This window comes from Electrona antarctica (genome assembly GCF_951216825.1).
Source record: "Electrona antarctica genome assembly, chromosome: 8".
NCBI classification, from domain to species: Eukaryota; Metazoa; Chordata; class Actinopteri; order Myctophiformes; family Myctophidae; genus Electrona; species Electrona antarctica.
In genome coordinates this window covers 31,446,130-31,459,725 of record NC_136789.1, presented here as the reverse complement: position 1 = coordinate 31,459,725, position 13,596 = coordinate 31,446,130, and the positions used below count along the sequence as shown (strand labels likewise).

General features: G+C 43.5%; 2 protein-coding genes across 3 annotated transcripts; both read left to right on the top strand.

The window, feature by feature from the left end:
- Positions 1–860: 860 nt before the first annotated feature.
- LOC306928010 (carboxypeptidase inhibitor SmCI-like) lies at positions 861–7,460 on the top strand. 2 transcript variants are annotated; one of them, XM_079507932.1, is made up of 3 exons: positions 861–1,106; positions 1,720–1,896; positions 7,134–7,460. In XM_079507932.1, the coding sequence occupies exons 2-3, from the start codon at positions 1,743–1,745 to the stop codon at positions 7,376–7,378; spliced, it is 399 nt and encodes a 132-aa protein (XP_079364058.1). In that variant the 5' UTR covers positions 861–1,106; positions 1,720–1,742; the 3' UTR covers positions 7,379–7,460. The 2 variants fall into 2 exon arrangements, with proteins under 2 accessions (XP_079364058.1, XP_079364057.1); XM_079507931.1 differs by having other exon boundaries at positions 876–1,155.
- A 3,087-nt stretch (positions 7,461–10,547) lies between these two features.
- On the top strand, positions 10,548–12,462 carry LOC306927738 (BPTI/Kunitz domain-containing protein-like). The gene is made up of 3 exons (XM_079507581.1): positions 10,548–10,744; positions 11,212–11,385; positions 11,888–12,462. The coding sequence occupies exons 1-3, from the start codon at positions 10,684–10,686 to the stop codon at positions 12,082–12,084; spliced, it is 432 nt and encodes a 143-aa protein (XP_079363707.1). The 5' UTR covers positions 10,548–10,683; the 3' UTR covers positions 12,085–12,462.
- Positions 12,463–13,596: the final 1,134 nt, after the last annotated feature.

The window sequence follows — 13,596 nt, the reverse complement described above, 5'->3', positions numbered from 1 at the left end:
TATGGAATACACTTCGCATTACAATCAGAACTGCAGCCTCACTCCCAATCTTCCGCCATAGTCTGGAAACCCACCTTTTCAGATTCCATCATGGCCCGTAGCACTTACCCTAGCCCCTTAGATAAGCACTTTATGTAGACTTAGATAGCATTTTATACAGACTTATAGAATGTTACGTAGACAGCACTGGAATTGCATTTTATGTAGTCATAGCACTTTATAGTATATATGTATAGTATAGTATTATATAGTTTCATTATATAGATATTCCATGGTTACGTTCTTAGCTTACGCATGTTCATGACTTTTTATGTATGTGATGTATTGCCATGCTTTTGTTATTGCTTAATGTAAGTCGCTCTGGATTTAGAGTGTCTGCTAAATGCCTAAATTGTTCGTGGCAACAATTTTAGATTTTAGCCACCATTTTATACCAGGTGGGTCATACCAAGAACACTCACAGTAATTAGTAGCAATTAACTTAAACAAGGCAAACTAAGGCCCATAAGTTATACACCATTACTTAAACCATATACAATTTACATTTCATATTTCAAGCAACACTTTACAAACACATGATATAGGCCTGCTATAATTAGAAAAGCTACAATATAAAACAGGAACAAACACCCCTCTCCTCTACAGCGCTTGGCACCTCCCAATCAACAGGAGGATTGCCAGCACAGGAGAGGACAGGTGACCAACAATCATGTTTGAAACAATTGCAATGTCCTTGCTCAGGAATTCAGATATACTAGAGACACACATATAAAACACACCACTCCCCACAGTCACTTCCAAGCTGGCCAGCGATAATTAATTAGAAGAAACTGTGTATTCAGATGAGTGTGTGCGCATTAACCCTGTTTGTCTCTAATAGGGCACGTGGTCTCGGGGGGAGGGAGTGAATGACTGCCACGCCCACATGCTGATCACAAACTGGATATAAAAGTGCTTCTGTTGCTGCATTTCAACACAGGAAGGACGACGTACACAGCGTAGTCTACTGAAGGTTTGAGAATCCGCCTTGCCTCCTTGTTACGTCTCTTGAGAGATATCTCAACCGCTCTCTCTCAAGGCAACCATCTTCAAACATGATGCTGAGTGTGGGTCTACTTCTCTGTGCTGTGATGACTCTGACAGAAGCCAGATCAGGTGTGTGTGTTTGTGTGTTCTATATGTGTGTGTGTGTGTGTGTGTGTGTGTGTGTGTGTGTGTGTGTGTGTGTGTGTGTGTGTGTGTGTGTGTGTGTGTGTGTGTGTGTGTGTGTGTGTGTGTGTGTGTGTGTGTGTGTGTGTGTGTGTGTGTGTGTGTGTGTGTGTGTGTGTGTGTGTGTGTGTGTGTGTGTGCACGAGGCTATGGCCGTTTTTAGCCCAAAACTAATGCTTGGAATGGATTCAGAATCATGAAAACCCCCTAGTTTGACACATTCATGCTTCTTAAAGCATAATTAAAAAATAAGATTTGTTTTGCCTTAAAGGTTTTTAATGGTACTCCAACTTTCAACCCCTGGATTTACCATGATCCACAATTTATATAATACTTTATTTATATTATGTTATTTGGATGAACCTATAAGCCTTATAGCCTATACCTTAGTATATGGTATAGGCTAAAGGATCATAAAACAAATTATGATTATTTTTGCGATTTCTTTTGGGCTAATGTTGTCCAACAGAAAATGTAATTTGAGCATTCCATGCTGTTTATCTCCATCAGACCCTGGGCCCTGTTATGATCTCATGGACGCCGGACCCTGCGACGCTTCCATCCCTCGCTTCTATTACAACTCTACATCAAAGACGTGTGAAGAGTTCGTGTACGGAGGCTGTTACACCACCCGCAACAACTTCCTGACCAGAGCAGAGTGTGTCGAAGAATGTGTTCCCAAACCTGGTGCGTATGTTCACTGCATATAGAGCAGTGGGTCCCAAAGTGGGGTCCGGAGACCCCACTCTGAATTTTTAACTCAAATCTTTGCTTCTGCGGGGTCCCTGGAACAACATCTTTTCAGAGTGTGGCGATCTGTGTCACCTGAGCATCACGCCTGGTGCGTATAGAGCAGCAGGGTCCGGGGGGGGGGGGGGGGGGTCCCTGAGTGAGTTCCAGGGGGTCCCCAGCTAAATGATAGTATGGAATCAAATGGACCCTTGTGGGTCTGTAACTCTGAGAGTGTACAAATGGAACAGTGAGGGTCCATTTGTACACTCTCAGAGTTAAATTAACATTGATTTTACAATATAAATTGGGGGTCCCAGAGATATAAATGCCATTGAATGGGGGTCCGTAGCTTAATGCATGTCAAACTGGGGGTCCTTGACAGGAAAAGGTCTGGGAACCACTGGTATAGAGCAGTGGTTCAATATTTGGCCCACGGACCCCCAGGTCTAGAAAAGACCCCCACGGACCCCCACGTCTAGAAAAGACCCCCATGGACCCCCACGTCTAGAAAGGACCCCCACGTCTAGAAAAGACCCCCACGGACCCCCACGTCTAGAAAGGACCCCCACGGACCCCCACGTCTAGAAAAGACCCCCACGGACCCCCACGTCTAGAAAGGACCCCCACGGACCCCCAGGTCTAGAAAGGACCCCCACGGACCCCCAGGTCTAGAAAGGACCCCCACGGACCCCCAGGTCTAGAAAGGACCCCCACGGACCCCCACGTCTAGAAAAGACCCCCACGTCTAGAAAGGACCCCCACGGACCCCCAGGTCTAGAAAGGACCCCCACGGACCCCCACGTCTAGAAAAGACCCCCACGGACCCCCACGTCTAGAAAGGACCCCCACGTCTAGAAAAGACCCCCACGGACCCCCACGTCTAGAAAGGACCCCCACGGACCCCCAGGTCTAGAAAAGACCCCCACGGACCCCCACGTCTAGAAAGGACCCACGGACCCCCACGTCTAGAAAAGACCCCCACGGACCCCCACGTCTAGAAAGGACCCCCACGTCTAGAAAAGACCCCCACGGACCCCCACGTCTAGAAAGGACCCCCACGGACCCCCACGTCTAGAAAGGACCCCCACGGACCCCCACGTCTAGAAAGGACCCCCACGGACCCCCACGTCTAGAAAAGACCCCCACGGACCCCCACGTCTAGAAAGGACCCCCACGGACCCCCACGTCTAGAAAGGACCCCCACGGACCCCCACGTCTAGAAAGGACCCCCACGGACCCCCACGTCTAGAAAGGACCCCCACGGACCCCCACGTCTAGAAAAGACCCCCACGTCTAGAAAAGACCCCCACGTCTAGAAAAGACCCGACCCCCACGTCTAGAAAGGACCCCCACGTCTAGAAAGGACCCCTAGAAGAGAAGATTTATTCAAACTAAACCAACAACATTGTTCCAATACTTCCTGTATTGTTTTAACGCTATAGAACACTAAACCCAACTTTTGTCAAACCACTAAAATCCGGATATATATATATTCCATTAAAAACAAAATACCAAAATGTATTAAAGTACAGCAATACATGGCAATTTGAGGTACTCTTCTTTAATCTTTTAACATGATTTTGGTTTAACACTTTGATTGCTGGAAGATCTCAACAGGCCTATTTGGATGTTGCTGCCATTTAACATTGCACAAAGGCCTTGTTCGGGGGCCCACAGTAAAATGTTCTCTTATAGCGAGAATCACACGCCTACATCAAAAGAAAGCTGAACTTGTCCACTTCAATTAAAAAAATACATTTTGATTTTACCATGTTCCATTCTGGAGATATTGACCTTTTTGCAACACCTGCATTTGCCTGGAAGTGGTTATCTTGAACAGCGAGCAGAGTTATGGATGGTTTAAAGTCAGAGACATTGACAGGCAGATATAAAATTGAACCCAATAAATATCCTATACATCCTATACACCGAATGAAAGCCCTGAATGTGTACTTTTACGAGGAAAACAGTAAACATTGATCCCATCTACAGTTAGACAGTAATTGGTTATTGAATGCAGCTTGTGCCCACCAGATAACTTCAGAGAAGACATGGACGTGAACTCCTCAATATTCACAAAATAAGGCCTATAGCGACATATAAATACTATATACCGTATGAAACAGAAGACTCTCTGCTTTCATAAGGAAAAAAATTGTACTGTAATAATAAAAAAATCACACCCCTGTGAAGTGAGCAGTGCAACTCTACTTCTCTACTTATTCACTACAGCTCGCTATATACGGACTGAGGCAGAAAGTCATGTAAACCTTTTATTTACAGTTTGGTCTGTAAACTTCTACTGTAATAATAAAAATCACACCCCTGTGAAGTGAGCGTTGCAACTGTTCTGTACTTATTCACTATAGCTCGCTATATACGGACTGAGACAGAAAGTCATGTAAACCTTTTATTTACAGTTTGGTCTGTAAACTTCTACTGTAATAATAAAAATCACACCCCTGTGAAGTGAGCGGTGCAACTGTTCTTTATAGTTGCGCGGTGCAACTGTAGAGAACAGTTGCACCGCTCACTTCACAGGGGTGTGATTTTTATTATTACAGTAGAAGTTTACAGACCAAACTGTAAATAAAAGGTTTACATGACTTTCTGTCTCAGTCCGTATATAGCGAGCTGTAGTGAATAAGTACAGAACAGTTGCAACGCTCACTTCACAGGGGTGTGATTTTTATTATTACAGTAGAAGTTTACAGACCAAACTGTAAATAAAAGGTTTACATGACTTTCTGCCTCAGTCCGTATATAGCGAGCTGTAGTGAATAAGTAGAGAAGTAGAGTTGCACTGCTCACTTCACAGGGGTGTGATTTTTTTATTATTACAGTACAATTTTTTTCCTTATGAAAGCAGAGAGTCTTCTGTTTCATACGGTATATAGTATTTATATGTCGCTATAGGCCTTATTTTGTGAATATTGAGTTCGGGTCCATGTCTTCTCTGCAGTTATATCTGGTGGGCGCAATGTGCATCCACCCAGTATATGACAAACTGTACATGGGATCAATGTTTACTCTTTTCCTCGTAAAAGTACACATTCAGGGCTTTCATTCGATGTATAGGATGTATAGCATATTTATTGTGTTTATTGTTATATCTGCCTGTCAATGTCTGACTATAAACCTTCATAACTATGCTTTCTTTTTGATGATGATTGCCGCCTCGCCTAATCTATCTCACTGCTTTCATTGTTTTGATCGCAGTAACATTGGGGGGGGGGTCATGGGCACATTGGGCAGCAAAAGTCTTGATCCGTACGGCTATAAAAAGTCCCATTCCACCGTTCGGTTCAGAACTATAGTATAACACGGTGAGACGCGTTGTCATCAGCTGATTTTGTTTTTCAAGCTAGTGTAGGGGAACATGCCTGGGCATGCTAGCCTGGCACGGCCAGACTCATAGCGAGGGTTCACTGATGTTTCCTCCGGGGAAGAATCTTCAGTGAATCCCCGCTATGAGGCTGGCCAAGCCAGGCTATGGGCATGCAGCTTGGGGGCGATGGAGGGGGAAAAAAGCGTCACCCGGCTGTGATGTCGACGAGAAGGAAAAAATGACTTCCACAGATGACAACACCACGGTTTAGGTCGCGGAAAAGTTCGTTATACATTACACCCGGGTCGATTACGTCCCCGACGCGTTCATTGCGGTCTTATCACTACAATTATAATGAATAAAAAAGCGTTACAATCACACGTCTGAGCGATCTCCGATTATGACGGCTCTGCATGGCGATACGTGATCCACCAACGGTAGACCTCTCCTCCTGCAGGAGAAACAGGAGGGGAGGGGGGAATCGAGTATAAAAGCCAATAGGTGGAGGAAAGCCTGGTGAGGCGAGGTTAGGTGAAATTTGATTCTTTTCATACACGGGCTACATCGGCATGGGCGCAGCCATTCTACACTGGTTTATACACGTAAAGCGGTCCGCCCTCCTGTTTTCAGGAGGGGAGGGGTTTTTTTTTTTTTGGTTTTTTTTTCTGATCACGTGAGCGGGACTAAGCAGCAATGATAGGGCGATGGTTCTTCATTGTCCGGGTGGGTAAAAAGATGAATGAAAGTATGCTATAAAAAAGTGATTGAAACGTATTGATACGTGATCCGCACCCGACGTTTGATTAATTGATAACGTATTGATACGCGATCCGCGTTGGGAGTGTTAAGTGAAAAATGTGGGTATTATTTAAAAAAATCACACCCGTGTGAACTGAGTGGTGTAAGGTTTTATATAGCATGATCAGCTGTGGTCTGACGTAATGTCTGACGTCTTCTGATGTGATGATTTGTGACCATGAAGTTGATCCAGCTGGAGTTTTTGTCCGATGTGAGGTATTATGTGAGGTATTATATAAGGTAAGGTATTATATAGCCTGATCAGCTCTGATCTGACGTAATGAAATCACACCTGGATGTGATTTCACAACTGGCTTTTTTTGTGCAGAGAAAATGAGCATGGTTGCTACGGTCATCCAGTTCACCCGGGTGTGATTTAATTACGTCAGAAATTATTTTGAACATAGCAACCATGCTCATTTTTTCTGCACACAAAAGCCAGTTGTAGGAGTGGTTTACACCACTCAAAAAGGAACGAACACTGTCTTCAAATGCAGTGACCAACTTTTATTAGGGAAACTGGTGACATTCAAATCAGGCTATCTTTATAGCCTGATGAAGGCTGAAACGTTGCTGTTTCCCTAATAAAAGTTGGTCACTTGCATTTGAAGACAGTGTGCGGGTGTTCATTTTTGGGCACCGTACCCTCTCCACGCACCTGTAGGTGTGCAAAAGCCTTGCTTTTTATTGGTATTTTAAAAAGAAATATTCCTTAAAAAATTCTATTTCGACTTTACAAGAGTAGGTGGCCTATTTTAAAATGTCAATTCTTCTACATCTCGGAGGCAAATATTACTCTTGACTATTACTACAAAACGAGCATGAACCGCTTTCATCCTTATACGTTGGCTACGTGAAAATAGATACATTATGAACACTTGTGACATTCTGCATAATGACTTTTGGTACTTTATTTTGATGGCTATACTTTTGTAAGTCCATTTTGAATACCAGACTTTTACTTGTGACAGTACCATAATGAAGACTTACTCTAAAACATATTAGTCCTTCTTCCTCCAGTGATTGTCATGTTTTAATGGCCATATTGTTGTTTTATCTCCATCAGACGATAGTTGGTGTTTGGATCCCGTGGAGGTTGGGCCGTGCAAGGCTGAGGGCCTTGTGCCACCGAGGCCTGAGGGGCCTCGGTGGCACTTCAACAAAGACACAAAGAAGTGCGAGCTGTTCATGTACGGGGGCTGCCTCGCCAACAACAACAACAACAACAACTTCCTGACCGAACAAGCGTGTGTCAATCTGTGTGGTCACCTGAACCAGGCCCAGTGGGAACGACCTCCTGTCCAAAAATGACCAAGCAGTGTCTGCTTGGAGAAAAAAGGGACAACCCCCTCCTATCCACCACTCTCTAAAATAAACTTACCCTCATATCAAACTGGCGTGTGTGTGAATCATTTATGACTGTCTTCTAGACAATACCGTTTTGGAAACCAGTGGTGTGCTGGTTTTGCTGTTAAACCCAACCCCCATTGAGGGCTTATATTAGGGGAAATAGCCAATAATGCACTTTTGCACAAAATAACTCTTTGCTGGGGACGTAACAAATAAAGCTAAGAAAGCCTTCTAGCAGGAATTCTCCTGAAGTGGATGGCAGCACAGCTGACCTTAATAAATGCTAATGTTAGCTGGTACAGAAAGTATTTGACGTAAAACAACATAATAGTAACTGGATGTGGTGGAGGAGGTCTTAATTTGGCCTCTGTGAACATGAGGTGGGGCGGAACAGTGCATTTGTGCTGATCAGCGCAATATAGGACTAGGTCATATAACACGTTGCAAAATAAACGATACTGGACTGTGTTTGACACAGGGAAGGGGCAGTGTTACCACGGAAACGGTCAGTGGTGTGACGCTGGGCCACGACGTCACGCTACCCTATAAAAGAGGACGCAGACGATCAGAAAGTGTGTGTTCCAGGATAATCTCAGTAGTAAGACCGACAAGACTACATAAACATATATATAATCATCATCACCAGTACAAAGAGAGGTACCTGCAGGATCAACATACTCCAGGCTCAAGCCCACATCTAGACTCCCTCTTACAAGCCTACACCACAGCCCTTAGACAGCTGCCTATATATAGGAATATATAGGGAATCGTCTTTACAGGCAGGGAAGAACAGATTCACTTTGTTTGACACGGGGAAGGGGCAGGGAAGAACAGATTCACTTTTCTCACCCATTGACCTCAAGTTAAAAAATCACACCCGTGTGAACTGAGTGGTGTAAGGTCTTATATAGCCTGTCTGACGTAATTAAATCATGTCTGACGTAATGAAATCACAACAGGGTGAACATAGCAACCATGCTCACTTTTTTCTGCACAGACTAACAAAGCCAGTTGTAGGTAATGAAATCACACCCGGGTGAACAGGGTGAACATAGCAACCATGCTCATTTTTTCTGCACTAACAAAGCCAGTTGTAGGAGTGGTTTACACCACTCAAAAAGAGCATGTCACAATAAAGTTGCATGAATTCAGACCGGATTCGTTCAACACCAAGATATGTTTTGTGAAAGGTTTGTCATGGGGTCTAATGAACAACAGATTAACTGCATGTCGACACGCCCAATATAATATCAGTAATCATTTTAATAACCAGTAAGACGCTGAAACAACAGATTCTTAACCCATTCTGGGCGGGAAACCCTTTTGGTGTTTTAACGATTATTTTATTTTTATTGGAAAAATAGCAGATATAATAATGAATTGCATTTTTATAGTGCTTTTCCAAGTGCTCAAAGCGCTTTACAATGGTTCATTCATACATTGGGAGGTGAAGCGGCGAACAGTCGACGCCAGCGTCCTCACTTCCCACATTCACACACCAATGGTGGGGAGCTCACACCGACCGACTCATTGGAGGCAATGTAGGGTTCAGTGTCTTGCCCAAGGACACTTTGACATGTGGACAGGAGGAGCCGGGATTCGAACCGCTGACCCAGGGATCATTGGACGACCTGCTCTACCTCCTGAGCCACAGCCGCCCAAGCTCGAAGCTTGTAGATCTGCTTTTTTTTTTTAAATCATTAAAATTTGGCTTAAACCTTGAATATATTCTTTCACAATGAACGTTTTAACTCATACCTTTGCTTCTGGGGGGGGGGGGGGGTCCCTGAAACCACATATTTTCAGTTGGGGGTCTGTGGACAAGTTCAGATAAATCTGGGCGTCTTTGACATGGAAAAGGTTGAGCACCACTGACATAGAAACATGGGGTTTTCAGAAAACTGTCTATTAATCTGGTGTCAGTGAGGTCAGAAGTACAGAGTTGCTGGCCGGCTCATATATGCAGATCTAGTAATCATTAATAATAATAGTAATAATGTAAGGCGGTTGCCAGGGCTCGCCAACATGTCCACACACGGACTAATGTGTCCGTGGCAAATACTCGGTCTTGTCCGCCAGGACAATGCTCCACACGTCCCAAACTCTTCTCCCTTCTGGCTCCAAAACTATGGAATACACTTCGCATTACAATCAGAACTGCAGCCTCACTCCCAATCTTCCGCCATAGTCTGAAAACCCACCTTTTCAGACTCCATCATGGCCCGTAGCACTTACCCTAGCCCCTTAGATAAGCACTTTATGTAGACTTAGATAGCATTTTATACAGACTTATAGAATGTTACGTAGACAGCACTGGAATTGCATTTTATGTAGTCATAGCACTTTATAGTATATATGTATAGTATAGTATAGTATTGTATAGTTTCATTATATAGATATTCCACGGTTACGTTCTTAGCTTACGCATGTTCATGACTTTTTATGTATGTGATGTATTGCCATGCTTTTGTTATTGCTTAATGTAAGTCGCTCTGGATTTAGAGTGTCTGCTAAATGCCTAAATTGTCCGTGGCAACAATTTTTGATTTTTTTTTACTGCCTGCAGATTCAGCCACCATTTTATACCAGTTGGGTCATACCAAGAACACTCACAGTAATTAGTAGCAATTAACTTAAACAAGGCAAACTAAGGCCCATAAGTTATACACCATTACTTAAACCATATACAATTTACATTTCATATTTCAAGCAACACTTTACAAACACATGATATAGGCCTGCTATAATTAGAAAATTTACAATATAAAACGGGAACAAACACCCCTCTCCTCTACAGCGCTTGGCACCTCCCAATCAACAGGAGGATTGCCAGCACAGGAGAGGACAGGTGACCAACAATCAATTGAACATCATGTTTGAAACAATTCCAATGTCCATGCTCAGGACTTCAGATATACTAGAGACACACATATAAAACGCACCACTCCCCACAGTCACTTCCAAGCTGGCCAGCGATAATGAATTAGAAGAAACTAGTGTATTCAGATGAATGTCTGCGCATTGTCCCTGTTTGTCTCTAATAGGGCACGTGGTCTCGGGGGGAGGGAGTGAATGACTGCCACGCCCACATGCTGATCACAAACTGGATATAAAAGTGCTTCTGTTGCTGCATTTCAACACTTCAACACAGGAAGGACGACGTACACAGCGTAGTCTACTGAAGGTTTGAGAATCCGCCTTGCCTCCTTGTTACTTCTCTTGAGAGATATCTCAACCGCTCTTTCTCAAGGCAACCATCTTCAAACATGATGCTGAGTGTGGGTCTACTTCTCTGTGCTGTGATGACTCTGACAGAAGCCAGATCAGGTGTGTGTGTTTGTGTTTTCAATATATGTCTCTGTCTGTGTGTGTGTGTGTGTTGTGCGTATGTGCGTGTGCGTGTATTTGGGCACGAGGCTATGGCCGTTTTTAGCCCAAGGAGTGTTTCGTGCAAAACTAATGCTTGGAATGGATTCAGAATCATGAAAACCCCCTAGTTTGACACATTCATGCTTCTTAAAGCATAATTAAAAAATAAGATTTGTTTTGCCTTAAAGGTTTTTAATGGTACTCCAACTTTCAACCCCTGGATTTACCATGATCCACAATTTATATAATACTTTATTTATAATATGTTATTTGGATGAACCTATAAGCCTTATAGCCTATACCTTAATACGGTATAGGCTAAAGGATCATAAAACAAATTATGATTATTTTTGCGATTTCTTTTGGGCTAATGTTGTCCAACAGAAAATGTAATTTGAGCATTCCATGCTGTTTATCTCCATCAGACCCTGGGCCCTGTTATGATCTCATGGACGCCGGACCCTGCGACGCTTCCATCCCTCGCTTCTATTACAACTCTACATCAAAGACGTGTGAAGAGTTCGTGTACGGAGGCTGTTACACCACCCGCAACAACTTCCCGACCGAACAAGAGTGTGGCGATCTGTGCATCACGCCTGGTGTGTGTATAGAGCAGCAGGGTCCGGGGTGGGTCCCTGAGGGAGTTCCAGGGGGTCCCCAGCTAAATGATAGTTTAGAATCAAATGGACCCTTGTGCACCTGTAGGTGTGCAAAAGCCTTGCTTTTTATTGTTATTTTAAAAATAAATATTCCTTAAAAAATTCTATTTCAACTTTACAAGAGTAAGCGGCCTATTTTAAAATGTCAATTCTTCTACATCTCGGAGGCAAATATTACTCTCTTGACTATTACTACAAAACGAGCATGAACCGCTTTCATCCCTATACGTTGGCTATGTGAAAATAGATACATTATGAACACTTGTGACATTCTGCACAATGACTTTTGGTACTTTATTTTGATGGCTTTTGTAAGTCCATTTTGAATACCAGACTTACTTGTGACAGTACCATAATGAAGACTTACTCTAAAACATATTAGTCCTTCTTCCTCCAGTGATTGTCATGTTTTAATGGCCATATTGTTTTTTATCTCCATCAGACGAAAGTTGGTGTTTGGATCCTGAGGACGTTGGGCCTATTGGGTGCTATGCCCTCATGCCTCGGTGGCACTTCAACAAAGACACAAATAATTGCGAGCGGTTCATGTACGGGGGCTGCCTCGCCAACAAGAACAACTTCCTGACCGAACAAGCGTGTGTCAATCTGTGTGGTCACCTGAACATCACGCCTGTATAGAGCAGCTGTTCTCACACCTTTGTCAGTTGATTATGTATCTGGCCGCGGGACCCCACATCTGAGGTTTTGTGTATAATTTATTTTGTTTGTATCTTTGTTTCCGACGGATCCTTGACGATCTAGGTCTGACGCCTAAGCTATGGTCTGCTGTGTGGAGCCCCATTAAGGAGGTCGGACCATGTAAAGCTTGCCAAACGTCGGTGGCATTTCAATTCTGCCTCGAAGGGGGGGGGGGGGGGGGGGGGGTTGCATGCAGGCCCAGTGGGAACGACCTCCTGTCCAAAAATGAGTGTTTTCCAAGCAGTGTCTGCTTGGAGAAAAAAGGGACAACCCCCTCCTATCCACCACTCTCTAAAATAAACTTACCCTCATATCAAACTGGTGTGTGTGTGTGAATCATTTATGACGGTCTTCTAGACAATACCTTTTTGGAAACCAGTGGTGTGCTGGTTTTGCTGTTAAACCCAACCCCCATTGAGGGCTTATGTAAGAGCCAAAGTGGTTACTATGTGTAATTCATATGTTTTATTTCATTTTTGCCTTATTAGTGCATTATGTATAATGATGATGACCTGCTTTCCATGCTTAGCTATAGCTGTTTTGCAGTTGGTAAAGAGCGCCCCCTAAAGTTTAATTTAATGTTTATGCGCAGCTGAGGAGGTTAATTGGTGTGTTTATGCAACTGAGAAAAGGAAAGACGGACGGTAGTTTGACACGTTGGAACACAACATTTTGACCGTAACTATTGGGTGATTTTTCCTGTTACTGGAACCCAAGAAAGATAACAAGACGTTTTGTGCAAGGAATTTGTTTGTATGCATTTTCTGTACTGCCGCTTTTCTTCACTAAAACTCCATTATTCATCTGCGCTGCCTGGAGTCTGTTCTGTGAGTACCGTGGTCCAGTTTATGCCCTTGGGATGTGCAAACACTATGTGCCCACTGTAGTTACGTGTCACTAAACCCTGCTTCAAACTGGTGAACGTGGCTTTGGAAAGAAGTGGAAATATTATTATTATTTTTGGAAAACAAATGCCACTACATTAGTCAAAATGTTTCCACATGAATGGAAAACTCTAGAAAGCGCCTTCTGAGCAACATATGCACCCAGCAGCAAGTTTGAAACCGTTTTTTGTGGAACTTGTGACTGTTTAATTGAAGATTATATTCGATTTTGTGGAAAACTGTCATAAGTAGCTCGGTTTCACGTAAAGCTGGTGACGTCATTATGGAAGACGAGAGCACGATGCAATCAGAGGGTGCAGTGTTCGACCCTGGCCATAAGCGGGAACCAAAGCCTACCCCTAAGGCCTTAGAAGACAAACTGCACAGGCTCATGAATGCAAGGAGATACAAGCTCAGAGTATTTACTGCAAAGGAGAAAGAAATTGAAATGTTTATGGAACATGATTGCAATGTGGAGGAAATTGAAGATGTCCTTTTGATGAACCTAAAACAAATCCTTGAAGGTTTCATTGAAGCAAACAAAGTTGTGCTGCCTTTCATTAATGAG

Bases quoted from the DNA above. Each gene is read 5' to 3' on its own strand.
- LOC306927738 (XM_079507581.1), top strand. From the start codon at position 10,684: ATGATGCTGAGTGTGGGTCTACTTCTCTGTGCTGTGATGACTCTGACA. The intron at 10,745-11,211 runs GTGTGTGTGTTT...TATCTCCATCAG, and splicing joins TCTGACAGAAGCCAGATCAG to ACCCTGGGCCCTGTTATGAT. The intron at 11,386-11,887 runs GTGTGTGTATAG...TATCTCCATCAG, and splicing joins CGATCTGTGCATCACGCCTG to ACGAAAGTTGGTGTTTGGAT.
- LOC306928010 (XM_079507931.1), top strand. From the start codon at position 1,095: ATGATGCTGAGTGTGGGTCTACTTCTCTGTGCTGTGATGACTCTGACA. The intron at 1,156-1,719 runs GTGTGTGTGTTT...TATCTCCATCAG, and splicing joins TCTGACAGAAGCCAGATCAG to ACCCTGGGCCCTGTTATGAT. The intron at 1,897-7,133 runs GTGCGTATGTTC...TATCTCCATCAG, and splicing joins AGAATGTGTTCCCAAACCTG to ACGATAGTTGGTGTTTGGAT.